General features: G+C 41.3%; 1 protein-coding gene across 5 annotated transcripts in view; it reads right to left on the reverse strand.

The window, feature by feature from the left end:
* bbs9 (Bardet-Biedl syndrome 9) overlaps positions 1–18,609 on the reverse strand; it is a 396,619-nt gene that overhangs the window by 123,453 nt on the left and 254,557 nt on the right. For all 5 annotated transcript variants that reach the window (XM_059973612.1, XM_059973602.1, XM_059973581.1 and 2 more), the window contains one exon: positions 14,203–14,385. In XM_059973612.1, coding sequence (XP_059829595.1) covers positions 14,203–14,385 — 183 coding nt within the window. The remainder of the gene's footprint in view (positions 1–14,202; positions 14,386–18,609) is intronic.

Raw genomic sequence — 18,609 nt, forward strand, 5'->3', positions numbered from 1 at the left:
TAGGCAACTTGGCTGACAAGGGAAGTTAAGGACTGCATAAGGGCCAAGGAATGGACATACAAGGTAGCAAAAGGTCAATGATTGGGAAATTTTTAAAATCCAACAAAAGGCAACTGAAAAAGCTATAAGAAGGGAAAAGATGAACTATGAGGACAAATTAGCCAATAATATAAAGCAGGATACGAAAAGCTTTTTCAGGTATATAAAGAGTAAAAGTGTGGTGAGAGTTGATATCGGACCACTGAAAAATTATGCTGGTGAGATAGTAATGGGGGAACAAAGAAACAGCAGATGAACTTAATGAGTACTTTGTATCAGTCTTCACTGTGGAGGAGGAAAAAGTGCTCGGCAAACAGAAAGGTCTTAAGATGGATAGATCACCTGGACCAGATGGACTACATCCTAGAGCCCTGACAGAAGTTGCTGAAGAGATAATGGATGCATTGGTCGTGATCTTTCAGGAATCACTTGATTCTGGCATGGAATCTATTGTTAAGGACGAGGTTTCGGGGTACTTGGAGACTAATGATAAAATAAGTCAAAGCCAGCATGGTTTCTTTAAAGGGAAATCTTGCCTGACAAATCTGTTAGAGTTCTTCAAGGAAGTAACAGGTAGGGTGGACAAAAGAGAGACAGACAGTGGATGTCATTTACTTGGATTTTCAGAAGGTATAGGTGCCACAAATGCGGCTGCTTAACAAGATAAAATTCTATGATGTTACAGGAAAGGTTCGGGCATGGACAGAGGAATTACTGACAGCCAGGAGGCAGTGAGTGAGAATAAAAGGTGCCTTTACTGGTTGGCTGCCAGTGACTTGTGGTGTTTCACAGGGGTCAGTATTAGGACTACTACTTTACACATTGTTTGTCAATAATTTGGACAATGGAATTGATAGCTTTATGGCAAAGTTTGCAGATGAAACAAAGATAGGTGGAGGGGTAGATAGTGCTGAGGAAGCAATACAATTGCAGCAGGACTTAGAAGAATTGGAAGAATGGGCAAAAAGTGGCAGATGGAATACAGCATTGGGAAATGTACGATAATGTATTTTGATAAAAGGATCAATAGGGCACACTATTATCTAAATGGGGGGAGGGAAGGTTCAAATATCAGAGGTGTAGAGGGATTTAGGAGTCCTTGTGCAAGACTCCCAGAAGGTTAATTTACAGGTTGAGTCTGTGGTAAAGAAGGAAAATGCAATATTGGCATTCCTTTCAAGGGGAATAAAATAAAATCTAAAAGCAATGAGATAATGGCGAGGCTTTATAAGACATTAGCCAGGCTGTACTTGGAATATTGCCAACAGTTTTGGGCTCTATATCTCAGAAAGGATGTGTTGTCACTAGAGAGAATCCAGAGGAGGTTCACGACGATGATTCTGGGAATGAAGGGGTTAACATGTGAGCAGTGTTTGGCAGCTTGGGCCTGTACTCACTGGAATTTAAAAGAATGTGGGGGGGGGGGGGATTTCATTGAAGCCTACAGAATGCTGAAGGAACTAGACAGGGTAGATGTGGAGAAGATGTTTCCTACGTTGAGAGTATCGAGAACAAGAGGGCACAGCCCCAAAACTGAAGGGCGACCTTTTAGTATAGAGGTAAGGAGGATTTTTTTTAGCCAGAGAACTGTGAATCTGTGGAATGCTCTGCCACAGACTGCAGTGCAGGCCGTCTGTGGGTATATTTAAGGCGGAAATTGATAGTTTCCTGGTCGACCAGGGCATCAAAGGATATGGAAAGGAGGCAATTGCATGGGGTTGAGTGGGATCTGGGATCAGCCATGATGGAATGGTGAAGCAGACTTGATGGCCTGAATGGCCTAATTCTGGTCTAAGATGCAAAAGCCTGAAAGTACATTCTGTCATGCTCAAGGACAGCTTATATCTCACTGTTAATAGATACTGAAAGATTCTATAATAGATACTGAAAGATTCTATAGTACAATTAGACAAACTCTTGAACTCACAATCCACCTTACGATCTCCCACCTTATTATCTACCTGCACTGCACTTTATGTGACAATAACACTTTAGTCTGTATTCTGTTACTGTTTTACCTTGAACTACCTCAAAGCACTTTGAATTGAATTGATCTGTATGAATGATATGCAAGACAAGTTTTTCCACTGTGTTTTGGTAATCAGTATGTTGAAGTTCCAACGAGACTTGATCTGCTATTAGGGAATGAGACAGAGCAGGTGACAGAAGTTTTTGTAGGGGAACTTCGTATCTAGTGATCATAATGGCATTAGTTTCAAAGTAAATGTTGAAAAGGATAGGAATGGTGCATGGGTTAAGATTCTAAATGGGAGAAAGGCAAATATTTATGGTATCAGAAAAGATCTGTTAAGTGTGGATTGGGACAGGCTGTTCGCTGCTAAAGGTGTGCTTGGTAAGTGGAGGCCTTCAAAAATGAAATTTTCAGAGTATAAACCCTGTCAAACAAAAAAGGCCAAGATAACAGGTTTAGGGAACCTTGATTTCAAAGAGAGATTCAGGCCCTGGTTTAGATAAAAAAAGGAGATGCATAGTGTGTATAAGCAGGTAGGAACAAATGAGGTACTTATGCAATAGAAGAAATGCAAGAACACACTTAAGAAAGAAATCAGGAGAGCTGAACGAAGGCATGAGTTGCCCTGTAGACAAGGGGAAGGAGAAACCCAAGGGATTTTACAAGTATGTCAAGAGAAAAAGGACTGCAAGGGACAAAATTGGTTCTCTGGAAGATAGAATGGTAACCCAAGCTTGCAGCCAAAAGAGATGGAGGACACCATAAATACAATTTTCATATCTGTACTTACTTGGGAGATGGACACAGAGCCTATAGAAGTGAGACAAAGCAGCGGTGAGGTCATGAACCCTATATACAGATTACAAAGGAGGAGGTGTTTGCTGTCTTGACGCAAATGGGGGGGGGGGTAACCCAGGGCCTGATAAAGTGCTCCCTCGGACCCCATGGGAGGCAATTACAGGGGCCCTAGTAGATATATTTAAATCATCCTTAGTGACAAAAGGGACTAGAGGATTGGAGGACAGCTAATCTTGCTCTGCTGTTTAAGAAAGGCTCTAAAAATAAACCACAAAATTATAGCCTGGTGAACCTGACATCAGTAGTGGTAAAGTTATGGAAAACTATTCTGAGGGACCAGATATATGAATATTTGGATAGACATGAACTGATTACAGATAGTCGGCATGGCTTTGTGCATGTAGGTTGTGTCTAACCAATCTTAGAAAGTTTTTGAAGGAAGCTACTAGGAAAGTTGATGAAGTTAAAGCAGTGGATATTGTCTACATGGACTTCAGCAAGGCATTTGACAAGGTCCCACATAGGAAGTTGGTCAAGAAGATTCAGTCGCTCTGAGTTCAAGATGAAGTAATAAACCGGATAAGACTTTGGCTTTGTGGGAAAAGCCAGTAAGTGGTAGTGGACAGTTGTCTCTTTAACTGGAGGCCTGTGGTAGAGAGTGTTGCAGGGATCAGTGCTGGGTCCATTGTTGTTTGTCATCTGTATCAATGATTTGGATGATAATGTGGTTAACTGGATCAGCAAAATTCTGGGGTGTAGTGGACTGCCAGGAGGACTATCAGAGCTTGCAGCAGGATCTAGATCAGCTGGAAAAAATGGGGTGAAAAGTGGCACATGGAACTTAATGCATACAAGTGTGAGATGTTGCACTTCAGTAGGGTCGACCAGGGTAGGTCTTACACATTGAATGGTAGGGTACCAAAGAGCGATGTAGAACAAAGGGATTTGGGAATGCAGGTCTATAATTCCTTAAAAGTGGCAAAATAGGGTAGTAAAGAAAGCTTTTGGCATATTGGCCTTCATAAAACAAAGTTTTGAGTACAGGAGATGGGATGTTGAAGTTGTATAAGACATTGGTGAGGCCTAATTTAGAGTATTGTGTGCAGTTTTGATCACCTACCTACAGGAAAGAGGTATATAAGGTTGAAAGAGTACAGAGAAAATTTAGAAGGATTTTGCCAGGTCTGGAGGACTTGAGTTATAAGGAAAGATTGAATAGATTAGGACTCTATTCCATGGAACATAGAAGATGAAGGGAAAATTTGATAGAAGTACACAAAACGAAAAGGCATAAGGGTCAGACAGATGATTCTATGGATGCAGGAAAGAAATACAGATGGCAGTTTGCCTCCCAGGTGTGAGGGTCCAGGATGTTTCTGATTGCGTCCAAGATATCCTGAAGTGGGAAGGAGAACAGCCAGAGGTTGTGGTACATATTGGTACCAACGACACAGGTGAGAAAAGGGAGGAGGTCCTAAAAACAGTCTACAGGGAGTTGGGAAGGAAGTTAAGAAGCAAGACCACAAAGGTGGTCATCTTGGGATTACTGCCTGTGCCACGTGATAGTGAGTATAGGAATAGAATGAGGTGGAGGATAAATGCATGGCTGAGGGATTGGAGCAAAAGGCAGGGATTCAAATTTCTGGATCATTGGGACCTCTTTTGGAGCAGGTGTGACCTATACAAAAAGGACGGGTTGCACTTGAATCCCAAGGGGACCAATATCCTGGTGGGGAGGTTTGCAAAGGCTTTTGGGGAGAGTTTAAACTAGAATTGCGGGGGATGGGAACTGAACTGAAGTGACGAGGGAAGAGGCGATGGTCTGAGATGTGTCTATTTTAATGCAGGGAGTATTATGAACTAAGGGGATGAGCTTAGAGCGTGGATCAGTACTTGGAGCTTGATGTTGTGGCCATTAGAGAGACTTGGATGGCTCAGGGGCAGGAATGGTTACTTCGAGTGCCAGGCTTTAGATGTTTCAGAAAGGATAGGGAGGGAGGCAAAAGAGGTGGGGGTGTGGCACTGTTGATCAGAGATAATATCAAGGCTACAGAAAAGGAGGGATTGTCTACAGAGTCTCTGTGCGTGGAAGTTAGGAACAGGAAGGGGTCAATAATTCTACTGTTTTTTTTATATAGACCACCCAATAGTAACAGGGCTATTGAGGAGCAGAGAGGGAGACAGATTCTGGAAAGGTGTAATAATAACAGGGTTGTTGTGGTGGGAGATTTTAATATCCCAAATATCGATTGGCATCTCCCTAGAGTGAGGGGTTTAGATGCGGTGAAGTTTGTTAGGTGTGTTCGAGAAGGTTTCTTGACACAATATGTAGATGAGCTTACAAGAGGAGAGGTTGTACTTGATGTGGTATTGGGAAATGAACCTGGTCAGGTGTCCGATCTCTTAGTAAGACAGCATTTTGGAGATAGTGATCACATTTTTATCTCCTTTACCATAGCATCGGAGAAGGATAAGAACAGACGAGTTAGGGAAGCATTTAATTGGAGTAAAGGGAATAAACCGGTGGAGATAGCAGAGGTACTTAATTAGTACTTTTCTTCAGTATTCACTACAGAAAAGGATCTTGGTGATTGAAGAGATGACTTACAGTGGACTGAAAAGCTTGAACATGTAGATATTCAGGAGGAGGATGTGTTTTTGGAAAACATCAAGTTGGATAAATCACTGGGACCGGATGAGATGTGCCCCAGGCTACTATGGGAGACAAGGGAGGAGATTGCTGATTGAATTTTTTGAGAATGTGACTACCTTCAACAATGTGTTTAGAGCAGTAGATGTAGTGTATATGGATTTCAGCAAGGCATTTGATAAGGTACCCTATGCAAGGCTTATTGAGAAAGTAAGAGGCATGGGTCATTGCTTTGTGGATCCAGAACTGATTTGCCCACAGAAGGCAAAGCATGATTGTAGATTCTGCATGGAGGTCAGTGACCAGTGGTGCACCTCAGGGATCTGTTCTGAGACCCCAACTCTTCGTGATCTTTATAAATGAGCTAGATGAAGAAGTGAGGGAGGGGTGTGTAAGTTTGCTGATGACACAAAGCTGGGGGGGTGTTGTGGATAGTGTGGAGGGCTGTCAGAGGTTACAGTGGGACATTGATAGGATGGGCAGAGAAGTGGCAGATGGAGTTCAACCCAGATAAGTGTGAGGTGGTTCATTTTGGTAGGTCAAATATGATGGCAGAATATAGTATTAATGGTAGGGCTCTTGGCAGTGTGGAAGATCAGAGGAATCTTGGGGTCTGAGTCCGTTGGACACTCAAAGCTGCTGTGCAGGTTGATTCTGTGGTTAAGAAGACATACTGTGCATTGGCCTTCACCAATCGTGGGATTGAGTTTAAGAGCCGAGTGGTAATGTTGCAGCTATATAGGACCCTAGTCAGACCCCACTTGGAGTACTGTTCTCAGTTTAGGTCGCCTCACTACAGGAAGGAAGTAGAAACAAGAGAAAGGGTGCAGAGGAGATTTACAAGGATGTTGCCTGGTTTGGGGAGCATGCTTTATGAGAATAGGTTGAGTGAACTCAGCCTTTTCTCCTTGGAGTGACGGAGGATGAGAGGTGACCTGATAGAGGTGTACAAGATGATGAGAGGCATTGATCATGTGGATAGTCAGAAGCTTTTTCCCAGGGCTGAAATGGCTAGCAGTAGAGGGCATAGTTTTAAGGTGCTTGGAAGTAGGTACAGAGGAGATGTCTGGGGTAAGTTTTTTTTAAATGCAGAGAGTGGTGAGAGTGTGGAATGGGCTGCCAGCAACGGTGGTGGAGGTGGAAACGATGGGGTCTTTTAAGAGACTCCTGGATAGGTACATGGAGCTTAGAAAAATAGAGGTAATTTCTAAGGTAAGGATTTGTTCAGGACAGCTTTGGGGGCCGAAGGGCCTGTATTGTGCTGTAGGTTTTCTATGTTTCTATATAGATAGGGTAAATGCAAGCAGGCTTTTTCCACTGAGATTGCGTGGGGCTACAACTAGAGGTCATTGGTTAAGGGTGAAACTTCTTCACTCAGAGGGTTTGGGAGTGTGGAATGAGTTGCCAGTACAAGTGGTGGATGTGAGCTGGATTTCAAAGTTTAAAAGAAGTTTTGATAAGTACATGGATGGTAGATGTATGGAGGGCTATTGGTGCAGGTCGATGGGAGTAGAGAGGAACTAAATAGGCCGCAAGATCTGTTTCTGTGCTATAGTCTTCTATGACTCTATGTGACAATAATAAATCAATCTACAAGTTTAATGTGGAATGGCCCCTTTTTGCACTGAAATTCATTGTTATGCTAATACACAAAGCACAATCTGATAAACTGGTTGCAAACGTCCATCAGAGTTCAATAGTGTTAGTGAGTATTGTCTGTTTCACAAATACTCACTGCTTCTGCATTGTGAACAGCATTAGTTTACACGAATCATTCATTTTCTCAATTGTAAGCATGAAACTAAGTAGGTGACACTGGCTTTCTTGAGGGAAACAAAATCTGTTAAATGCAGTATGGCAAATAAAGGAAAGAACCCTTCACACTGGGGATTACAGCATCTTGACAAGTTGGAAAGAGAACAGAAAAATATAAATGAAAACAAATGTTCCATTGTTCTTTAGTCCCCTGGTTTACCGATATGGAAAATTTAAAGAACAATACAAACACACACTTGTTTTGTTTGTACTTCTGAATATTGTCTCTTGTAAGTCTGCCTAAAGAACATGAACAGAGGAAACTAAAGCTTACAAATTCCATACCAGACTACTGGCAGTGGGCCTGATCTCCAAGAACCTGTGAAATTGTTTGTCCATCAGATTAACATGATCAAACTTTTAAAATGATGAACTCATCATGGAGACAATGTTGTACCCTTTGTCTCGTTATCAACAGAGCTTGTCTGTTCTGGAAGTTTGCCTAAAGGATATTTGAATGTTGATTTGTAACAAGGCATTGGTGTTTTACTTTGAGGTGTACACAACCACGAAATATTTTAAGGATAACGTGTTTTAATGGCAGACAAAAGTTTACAGCTATTCTTTCAGAAGAGCCCTACAGTATGCTTATGTAAAAGACTGGATTAGCTCATTAACTGTAGTCAGCTACAAGCAACATTCTTCAAAGCAACTGTGTATTTTAGTAAGTCTTAATCCCGAGGAACAGAAATCTTGCTACCTCCCTTTTTATTTTATGTTGATCGAAAATCTCATTGACTTCAACCTCCCAGAAACATAAAGTACAATTTGAAATTTTGACTTCACCAAATTACTCTTTGTATATACTAATAAATAAATAACAAACAAGCTAACCAAATAAATATTCTGCTAATCTTCATAGTCCATGAGTATAAGAGTTGGGAAGCTATATATAACTTTGTTCAGGCCACCTTTGTAGTATTGTGTGTAGTTGTGGTCACTCTATTAAAGAAAAGACGTGGAGGCTTTGGAGAGGGTGCAGAAGTTGTTCACAAGGATGTTGCCTGGATGGAGAATATTGGCTAAAGGGACAGGTTGGACAAACTCGGACATTGTGAAGCCCGACATGTCAAGTATAGTTAGCACTTAATTTTATTTCAGAATTCTACCATCTACAGTGTATTACCACAGAGAAGCGAGAGGCAACTCTGCTGGAGGGTGAGATCCTGGAGTGGTGAGTGGTTGTGGGACAAAGAGCTTTACTAGAAATACAACACAGACTATTCAGCCCAACCAATTCACGCTGGCATTTATACATGACAACACTTAGTCCAAGACAGTGCTTCCAATTACTCAGAGAGCAGGCTGGACCATCACCTTGATTGAAGGAAACGTGGAGATTTGGAATACACGCACCGTCTTATGTAGCTGTTGAGTGAGTGATAGTTTTGTGTAACAGAACAGTGACAGATTTGTCCTGAAAGAGAGAGTAACAAGTTTGAGTGATGAGTTGAAGACAGAAAGCTGACTCATGTGGAGCCTCCAGGGCTGTTAGCATCAGACAATTTACTGTTACCTATGAATGAAGGTCCTTATTCAGTAACCAAGAAAATATTGGTTATTAAATAAAGAAAGGAAACATAGAAGTATCCTTTTTCCATTTTTGTTTGATGTTAAAGTCCAAAGCTACCTGACCTGAATCACAGAAGGTAAGAGGAAGGTATGGAATATATTTGTCAAGAGGGCATTGCAGGGACACAACATCAATAGCAGCAGCAAGAGAACAGAAGCAACTTGAGCATTCATTTCACTCACTCAGCTTTCAATGAAGGAGGAGAAATTATCCAAAATAAAAGAAAACAAAAACTGCATTAATGTGTGCCTTAAATTTTTGGGAATATAGAGCTTTCAAAATGTAATTGAACTTTGGTATGTTCCAATGCATTCTGCACTCAATGAAATGTTGTGCTTCAAAACAGTTATTACTGCAATGAAGGGAACATTAACAATCTGTTTTGCAGTGGTGTGGGTTGGAAGAATGCTGGCCAGAATCAGACAGTCCCTCAGTCAGGATCAAGGAGCACAGAGCTATTGCTCGCCTCCAAGCTCCACGACAGGAAAATTCTGCACTAATATCTGCAAAGGGAACATGTTTCCTCAGCTTCCTCAGGCTTCTCACTGATGTTGGGAATTATGTTACCCGCTCACGATATCACTGCACTCCAACATTCCAGTCACTCACTCTGAGATGACAAGTTTGCAAAAATGATGAAAACAGTAAATTATGTAATTATTATTTCAGACTTCATTAATATTTTACACATTACCTTAATTCTTACGAATGGAATTGAAGATAACAGCCATGATCAAGCTGATAGTTGTTCACATCCCTCCATTGTAAAAATACGTAGAATTTTAGAAAGAAAGAAAATTGTACATAAAAGTAATCTTCCTTCCTAGCTTGTTTGGTTAGGGAGGATTGTAATCTGTACAAAAGTAGATTCAGGCAGAGTACCGGGAGGTGAAATGAACTGGAACAAGAGGTGTTTAAAAATAACACACACAAAATGCTGGTGGAACACAGCAGGCCAGGCAGCATCTATAGGGAGAAACGCTGTCGACGTTTTGGACCGAGACCCTTCGTCAGGACTAACTGAGACACACAAAATGCTGGTGGAACACAGCAGGCCAGGCAGCATATATAGGGAGAAACGTCGACAGCACTTTTCCCTATAGATGCTGCCTGGCCTGCTGTGTTCCACCAGCATTTTGTGTGTGTTGTTGTTTGAATTTCCAGCATCTGCAGATTTCCTCATGGTTTAAAAATGGTAGGTCTCAGGACTGCTGGTGAGCTTCACATATGACAGGAAGGAATAATGGGTGTGAGTGCTTAAAAGAGGTAGGTGTCACATTTCAAGAGATGGGATTTGGAATAAGAAGCACAAGCATTTAAAATAGGCCTCAAGGTTTGCTGGTGAGTTTCACTTAACAGGACTGTTTACCAGCTAACTGACAGCAACAATCAAAATAAATTGGGGTCAACCAGAGTGGCCATTTTGGTGTTGCCATTGTTGCAGTGGAGAGCCGAGGCTTTGGTGTGAAGCGGTTAGGTTAATAGCCAGATGTGGAGAGTGAGAGAACCCTTTTAAAAACAAAGGAACTTCAGTGAGAGGCAAAGGTAAAGCCAGGTAACATTTTATTTTGTTGTTGATCCTTAGTCCTTGATTTAGGCAGGATGGTAGACGAGTGGAATACTCATCCTGCAAGATGTAGAAAGTCAGAGTACCTCATGGTCTCGCTGCTACTACATCTATTGGAAGTGCACACAGATGCAGTTCCTGACAGACCAGTTCAAGGAACTTGAGCTGGAGTTAGGTATATGTAGAATCATCCAGGAAGCTGAGAGCTACTGAGGACGTCACAGCCAAGGTACAGGTTTCAGATAAATGGGTAAGGCAAGTAGGCAGCCTGTGCAGGGTTCTCCTGTGACTTTGTGCAGCTGTGAGTGGATCTGTGGCGGGCTCTGAGGCTCAGCAGGGCAAGGTAAAGTCAGGAACACCAATAATAATACAAGACTTGATAGTTAGGAGGACAAACAGTAGGACTGTGTGTTGCTTTCCCATGCTCAAGCCAAAGATATCTCTTAAGAAGCTGCAAAAATTTTCTCAAGGGGGAGGGTGAACAGCCAGAGGTCATTGTACATGTTGGTACAAACAACATAGGCATAACAAGGGATGAGGTCCTGTGAAATGAGTAGGGAAAGATAGGTAAGAAATTAAAATACAGGATGTCAAGGATGATGATCTCTTGATTACTCCTGATACCACATACAATCAGGAGTATGAGAGTCCAGGTCTAGAAAGATAGGCCGGATGATTCAATGGCTGAAGAGTTGGTGTAAATGTTCAGGCTCTTGGATCTCTAGGGTCTCAAGTAGGGTAGAGGCGATCTGTACAAAAGGTACAGGTTGTAATAGAACCAAAGGAAACTAATACCCTAGTGGGGGCATTTGCTTTTGCCACCAGGAGTATGGGACTTGAGGGAACAAACTCATTGAGAATACATGGGTACGTGCAGAAATCAAAGTATGCATGCCTAGCAATCAGGATAGCCATGCTTACAGTAAACAGCAGATAACACCAATGGTTTAACTTGCATCTATTTCAATGCACATAGCTCTACAAGTAACACAGTTAAATGAGGGCGGGGATTGCCTCTCGGGAATGGGATACTGTAGCCACAACAGAAACATGGCTGAGAGAAGGACAGGAATGGCAGTTCAATGTTCCAGGATCCTGATGCCTCAGGCATGTCAGAGGTACAGGTAGGACTGGAGGGAGTGTTGCCTTTTTAATAAAGGAGGATGTAGCAGCAGTGCTTAGTGAAGATACTTTTGAGGGATCATCTAACAAGGCCAGTTGGGCAGAACTTAAAAATAAGAAGGGGATATTCAACTTGCCAGGGATACATTAGACTCCCCAATGGTCAGTGGGAATTTGAGTAGCAGAGGTGTTGAGAAATTGCACATAGTTTTGACAATGGTAGTGTAATGCTACTGAGAGATTTCAATTAACCCAGTATAGACTGGGCTACCCAGAGAACCAACTGCCCGGAGGAGGTGGAATTTGTGTGGTGCGTCCAAGACAGTTTTCCCATGCAATAAATAAAGGAACCTACATGAGAAGGAGCAATACTGGACCTCCTCTTAGGGAATGAGGTGGGGCGAGTAACTTAAAATGGCAGTTGGGGAGCACTTTGGATCCACAATTCTATTAGTTTTAAAATAGTTATGAAAAAGGTAGAACAGGTCTACAGGCTCAACTTTGAGGTCATTGGGCAGGATCTAGCTGGCATTGACTATGTGACTCTATTTAAAGGCAAAGGGACAATTGGCAAGTTGGAAGCTTTGAAAAGGGTCATACCAAGAGTCGAGGGTATCTTCCTTGGGGTGAAGGGTGGAGATACCAAGCTTGGCCAACCCTTGCCATAAGAGACACAGAAGCTCTGGTCAGGAAAAACAAGAACGTCTACATTACTTTTAGGCAGCTGGGTACAAATGAATCCGTCAATGAAAATAAAGTTTAAGAACAGATTTAAGACAGAAATCAGGAGGGCAAAAAGAGGGTATGAGATGGAATTAGTGGAATGGGTTAAAGATAATTCCAAGAGGTTTTTCTGTCATATTAACAAGAAAAAGAATAACTAAGGAGAGACTGGGCCTTATTAAAGATGATCAGGACTTCCAATATGTGGAGCCGCAAGAAGTGGCTGATATGTTTAATGTTCATCTCTCCTTGGTATTTACTAAGAAGGATATCATGGATGCCAAAGAAATGAAGGAAATAGGTAGTAAGATCTTGGAACATGAAGCACATTGAGGTGGGCAAATTCCCAGGGCCTGACCAAGTACATCCCTGGACCTTATGAGAGGTCAGGGATGAAATTGCAGAGGTCCTTTTTGAAATATTTGCTTCTTTATTAGCCACTGGTAACCAGGGGGTGGCTCATGTTGTTCCATCATTTAAGAAGGGTAGCAAGGACAGGCCAAGGAACTAATTATCACTGAACCTAACTTCATTTATAGTTAAGTTACTGGAGGGAATTCTGAGGGATAAGATCTATCATCAGTTAGATAGTCAAGGCCTGGTCAGGAATAGCCAGTGCAGTTTTATTCATGGGAGGTCATGTTTGACAAATCTTTTGGAGTTCTTCGAAGAACTAACGATGGGATAGATGAAGGGAGGACAGCTGATGTTGTTTATAAGAACCTTAGTAAGACTTTTGACAAGGTCTCACATGGCAGGCTGATCTAAAGGGTTAGGTTACAGGGGACTCAGGAGGAGCTACTGAGATAGATTCACAATTGGTTCAATGATAGGAAGCAGAGGGTGATGGTTGTAGGTTGATTCTCTAACTGGAGGCCTGTGACGAATGAGGTTCCACTGGGGTCACCGTTGGAATCTCTGTTAGTCATTATTTATGTAAATAACTTGTATGTGAATACCCATAGCATGATCAGTGAGTTTAGCCAATGAAACTAAATTTATGGACTTGTTGACAGTAAACAAGGTTACAATAAATTACCAAGAGATCTTCATCATTTAGGGAGGTGGGCTGAGAAATGGTAAATGCATTTCAGCTTAGATAAGTGTGAGGTGATGCACTTTGGTCAAGCAAATCAGGACAGGATTTATACAAGGCATTGATGAGTGTCATGGAACAGAGGTAGCTGGAATACAAGATTTGCTGAAAGTGGCTGAGGAACTAGAGTGGTGAAGAAGGCATTAAGCATGCTGACCTTCATCAGTTAGGGCATTGAATTTAGGAGCTGGCACATTATGTTGCAGTTATGTGAGCCTTAAAACATGACATACAGCTTTTGTCACCTGTTAAAAGAAAGATATTGTCAAGTTGGAGGGGGTGCAGGAAAGGATGCTGCCTGGGCTAGAGAGCCTGAGTTATAGGGAGAGGTTGGCCACACTGGATCTATGTTCCTTGGAGTATAGGAAAATGAGGTGAGACCTCAGAAGCTTTTAAATTCATAAGGAATATGAAAAAGTTAGTGTGGGGACTCCAAAACTAGAGGCTATAGATACAAGGTGGGAGAGATTTAAAAGAGACGTGAGAGATAACTTCTTTAGACAAAAAGTACAGAGTAATTGGTATAATCTGCCAGAGAAGGTGGTTGAGATGTCTACATGGATACTTCTTTAAATCATAGCTTTTAGTGCACTGAGTGAGTTCTGAGGCTTCATGTGCAGAGAGCAGGTCTATCTCTGGATTTTATTTTGGATGGGTGTGGATGTGGGATAGACAGCTGACATTAATTAGTTCCATAATAAAAAGATATCTCAACATCGGCATCCAGAAACTGGAACACTGAAAAAATATTACCGGAGTAAGTACTGGCAGAGATTAGAAAGCCCAAGCACAGTGTGCTGTGCTTCTGGAACAGTGTATTACTTTCCTTGCAGGACAAAACACTCACCAGCTCCTGGCTGTCCTGGGTCAGGGGTAGAAATGCAGCTTCCAGGATGGTCATCTGATCCCTACTCAAATTCTGCCACAGACCAATCAACAGGATTGTCAGCTGTGTGGCACTCTTCACTCTGGTGAAGGCTTGGTACAGGTTGGCCTGGTTCTCCTCCATGGCATCAGCCAGAGCAATTATCTGAAGCAAATTAAAACAGATTTACTACAATAATAATCTATTTTAAACAGGCTCCTGTAGAAATGTAAAGATCTTTCAACAGGTCACAAGGGTCCCAGTAAAAACCTGGCAACTCTCCATGGCAAGAAGAAAATTAAACTTTACTGATAGTAACTAAAGAATGCACATTATATCATACTGGTTGTAAAAAGCTCACGGAAGCAAACATTATAAATGTATCCCCACATTCATGTTAGGTTAGAGATAAGCTGATCTGGAACATTTCAGCAGTGGTCTCACAGTCAGAATCTTCTAGCCAATTTCCTGAAGCAGTTAGAGATTCCTTCCATGATACTGACTGTTTTTCATTACTTTTCTGGTTACTGCTGCTCTTTATCTGCCTGGCTTCTGCTGTGACCTTGAACAGTGAAGGAGCTGGGTTACTGTCAACATATGGTATCAAGGTATTATTAAATAAAAAGAGAAACTAGAAACTCAGCAGGTCCAGCAGCATTTGTGGAAGAGAAACAAGGTCTATGAGTTTTTTGATTGTTCTTTACTTTGGTATGGTGCTCTCAGGACTGTCAATGGAAATCTTTTACTTGAATCCCTCGTTAGGACTCAACAAGCTTTTCACACATTTTGCACTTCACTGGAATTTCTTAAACATCATCCTCTACTGTAACTAAGCCAAGTACAGGGCCAAGAGGTTTACTCCTAGCAACACACACAAAATGCTGGTGGAATGCAGTAGGTCAGGCAGCATCTATAGGAAGAAACACTGTCGACGTTTCGGGCTGAGACCTTTCGTCAGGACTGACTGAAAGGAAAGATAGTAAGAGATTTGAACATAGGAGGGGGAGGGGGAAATGCAAAATGATAGGAGGAGACGGAAGGAGTGAGGTGAAGCTAAGAGCTGAAAAGGTGATTGGCAAAAGGGATACAGAGCTGGCGAAGGGAAAGGATCATGGGACGGGAGGCGTAAGGAGAAAGAAAGGGGAGCACCAGAGGGAGATGGAGAACAGGCAGAGTGATGGGCAGAGAGAAAAAAAAGGGGAGGGGGAAGAAAAACTAAATATATCAGGGATGGGATAAGAAGGAGAGGAGGGGCATTAACAGAAATTAGAGAAGTCAATGTTCATGCCATCAGATTGGAGGCTACCCAGATGGTATATAAGGCATTGTTCCTCCAACCTGAGTGTGGCTTCATCTCAACAGTAGAGGAGATTGACATGTCAGACTGCTATTTTGGTCCCTAGTCAGCCCCACTCTTTCTCTAGTTATCCTCTCAGACATGATATTTGCGATTTTTATCAGTCCGCTTTATCACTTTACTTGAACTACAATTGAATGTCACTCAAATACCACTTGCATACAAAACCCATGCAAGTCAAATAAATGTCAAAGCCATGCAGCTGATAGGTAGTATAATCACATCTGGTGCAAGGTGTTTGCTAGAATATTATTGGTACTATGTGGGACTTACTAAGTAATACTGAGAAATGACTGCAATCTATCTCTGTTCAAAGATGATATGGCAAATTCCTGAGCTAGGAAGGAGCAGATATTTGCAAATAGTGCCAGAGAAAGATAGGACTGAAAATTCTTTGGAATCTGTCACGTTACCATTTAAAGATAAAGCAAGATAAACAAACCTGAATTACCTTCCCTGGCTTCTATATTTACATTTAGCCCATAAATTTATAACAATGAAAATACTGCAAGTACTCAGCAGGACAGGCAGCATCCAGAGAGAGAAAAACAGTGTTAACATTTTCAATGTCAATGACCTTTCATCAGTGACCTAAAATGTTACCTCTTTCTCCAGAAATTTTGTCTATTTCCACCATTCTTCTACATTTCAGATCTTGAACATCTGTCATGCTGTGCTTTTGAATTATTTAAGGTAAATTTGGTTTAAGGAGAATGAAAGCTTCAAAATGAGTAGCGTGATTAAAATTGACCTAAAACACTGCACAAACACAGAAATCCATTTAACTTCAAAGAACATACAATTTACTGATTGAAACTTAATAGAAATAGCATAACTAAAACTTCACTTTATATCTTTTATGGTGTGAAGTTGATCTTTGATTTCTATTTGAAGACAAATGGACACAAGTGGCCCCTGTAGTTGATTCAAGTTTTCATATAAAAACAAGCATCAAAAGTAAGATTCAATTAAAAAGACAATTAAACCAGAGAACTATTATGTTCCAGATTTCCCAATACAGTGAGTACTTCCTAGTTAAAAAAATGCAGTTTCATGAAGAACACAAAGTTGTTAACAAAGCAATAAAGTCATCAAAACCACAGAGGATGAAACAGTTGCTATGGGAATCAATCAGTTGAGGTAAGACCTGGAACCTTGGTAAATCATGGAAGCTTGCAATGGTAAACAAAGATGTGTAATAAAGCTGAGCCTGTTTGGTGTTGTAAAAAGGCTCAGTGATAACATGCCATGAATAGTACTTCAGTTCACTCAGGCAGTGAGACAAACCCCATCAGAATCAGAATAAGGTATATTATTACTGACAAATGTCATGAAATGTGTTGTTTTGTGACAGCAGTATAGTACAAGACGTAAAAATTACAGTACAAAAAAGCTGGATGAATTCAGCAGGTCGGGCAGCATCCGTTGAAAGAAACAGTCAACGTTTTGGGTAGAGACCCTTCATCAGGTCCTGATTTGATTTGACCACAGCATCTGCAGTGTACTTTGTGCTTATAAAAATTACAGTTCTGTGCAAAAGTCTTAGGCACCCTAGCTCTATTTGAAGACTTTTGCACAGTACTGTATCATAAGTCAATAAACAACTAAATAAATATAGACAGGTAGTGTGAAAGAGAAATAGTGAGGTAGTGTTCATGTGTTCATAAATCATTCAGAAATCTGATGGCAGAGGGCAAGAAGCTCTCCCTAAAATTTGAGTGTGGAGCTCCTGGACCTCCTCCCCAATGATAATAATGAGAAGAGGACATGTCTTGGATGGTGATGGTCCTTAATGATGGATGTGCCTTCTTCTGGCACTGCCTTTTGAAGATGCCCTTCGATGGTAGGGAGGGTTGTGCTCAAGATGGCCTGAGTCCACAAACTTTTGATCCTGAACACTGCAGCCTCCATACCAGGTGGTGAGGCAAGTGGAAAGCTCTCTATCTACACCTATATAAAGTTGTAAGTCTTTGGTGTCATAACAAATCTCCTCAAACTCCTAATGAGGTATAGCTGCTTGCATGCATTCTTCACAGTTGCATTGATGTGCTGAGCCCAAGATAGATCCTCTAGATGTTGCTGCCAAGGAACTTGAAGCTGCTTATCCTTTCCACCACTGACCCCTCAATGAGGATTGGTGGGTGTTCTTCTGACTTCTTCTTCCACAATCAATTCCTTAGTTTTGTTGATGTTGAGTACAAGGTTGTTGATATGTCACCACTCAATCATTCAATGACACTTTCATGCTAAAAGCATTTGATCTTGAAGGGCAGGAAATGTAATCGTCAGTTCAGATCAGACCAGGGCAGGAAATCACTCCCCCATGGCAAAAACATAAGACCTGTCTCATCCTACATTTCCCAATAGGTTTAGAATTCACACATTGAGCCCAGCCTATAGTTTGGAGCAACTGATAAGCCACCAGGAATGTACATCCTGAGTAATGTTATAGAAAATACAATCCCCTTATTTAGATAACAAGCTAGCATCACTTGAGTTTTCCTCTTTAAGTTTTTGATCAGTCACTGATCTTATAACTCCCATACATATCACTTTGACTTGCCCATTGTTCTCTACTGCCTAAACTTCTGTACCGAAAATATTATTAAGGTCAAACTGAGTGCAAAGCCCCTCAAAATTGTTGACTACATTGTCAGTGAGACCTGCATTGTTCTCTAGGATTAAGAGTCAGTTACAGAATCTTTGAAGGAGGCTTATAGACATTCTAGCTGCCTGCCTGATCATTGAAACCTGTTTGCAAAAAAGGCAAACTTTAGTTCAAATGAAATGAAATAAATCTCTAAATTTTTGGCAAAAATGTAAATAAACTGTAGTACAATTAAACTAAACTAGTTGAAGGCAGGAGACTTATGACATTTCCATTAGTGTTCAGATATAACAAAATTATACATTATTGTTTCAAGGGATGGGCAGAGGTCCAACTTCGTATCACTGTCAGTGGCTGTACCAAGCGGTGCCAACCTAGTTTCATAAATACTCAGATCAAAGTCTGCAGTAGAAGAGAAGTCAAA

The sequence above is a fragment of the Hypanus sabinus genome, chromosome 1 (genome assembly GCF_030144855.1).
Source record: "Hypanus sabinus isolate sHypSab1 chromosome 1, sHypSab1.hap1, whole genome shotgun sequence".
Taxonomy (NCBI): domain Eukaryota; kingdom Metazoa; phylum Chordata; class Chondrichthyes; order Myliobatiformes; family Dasyatidae; genus Hypanus; species Hypanus sabinus.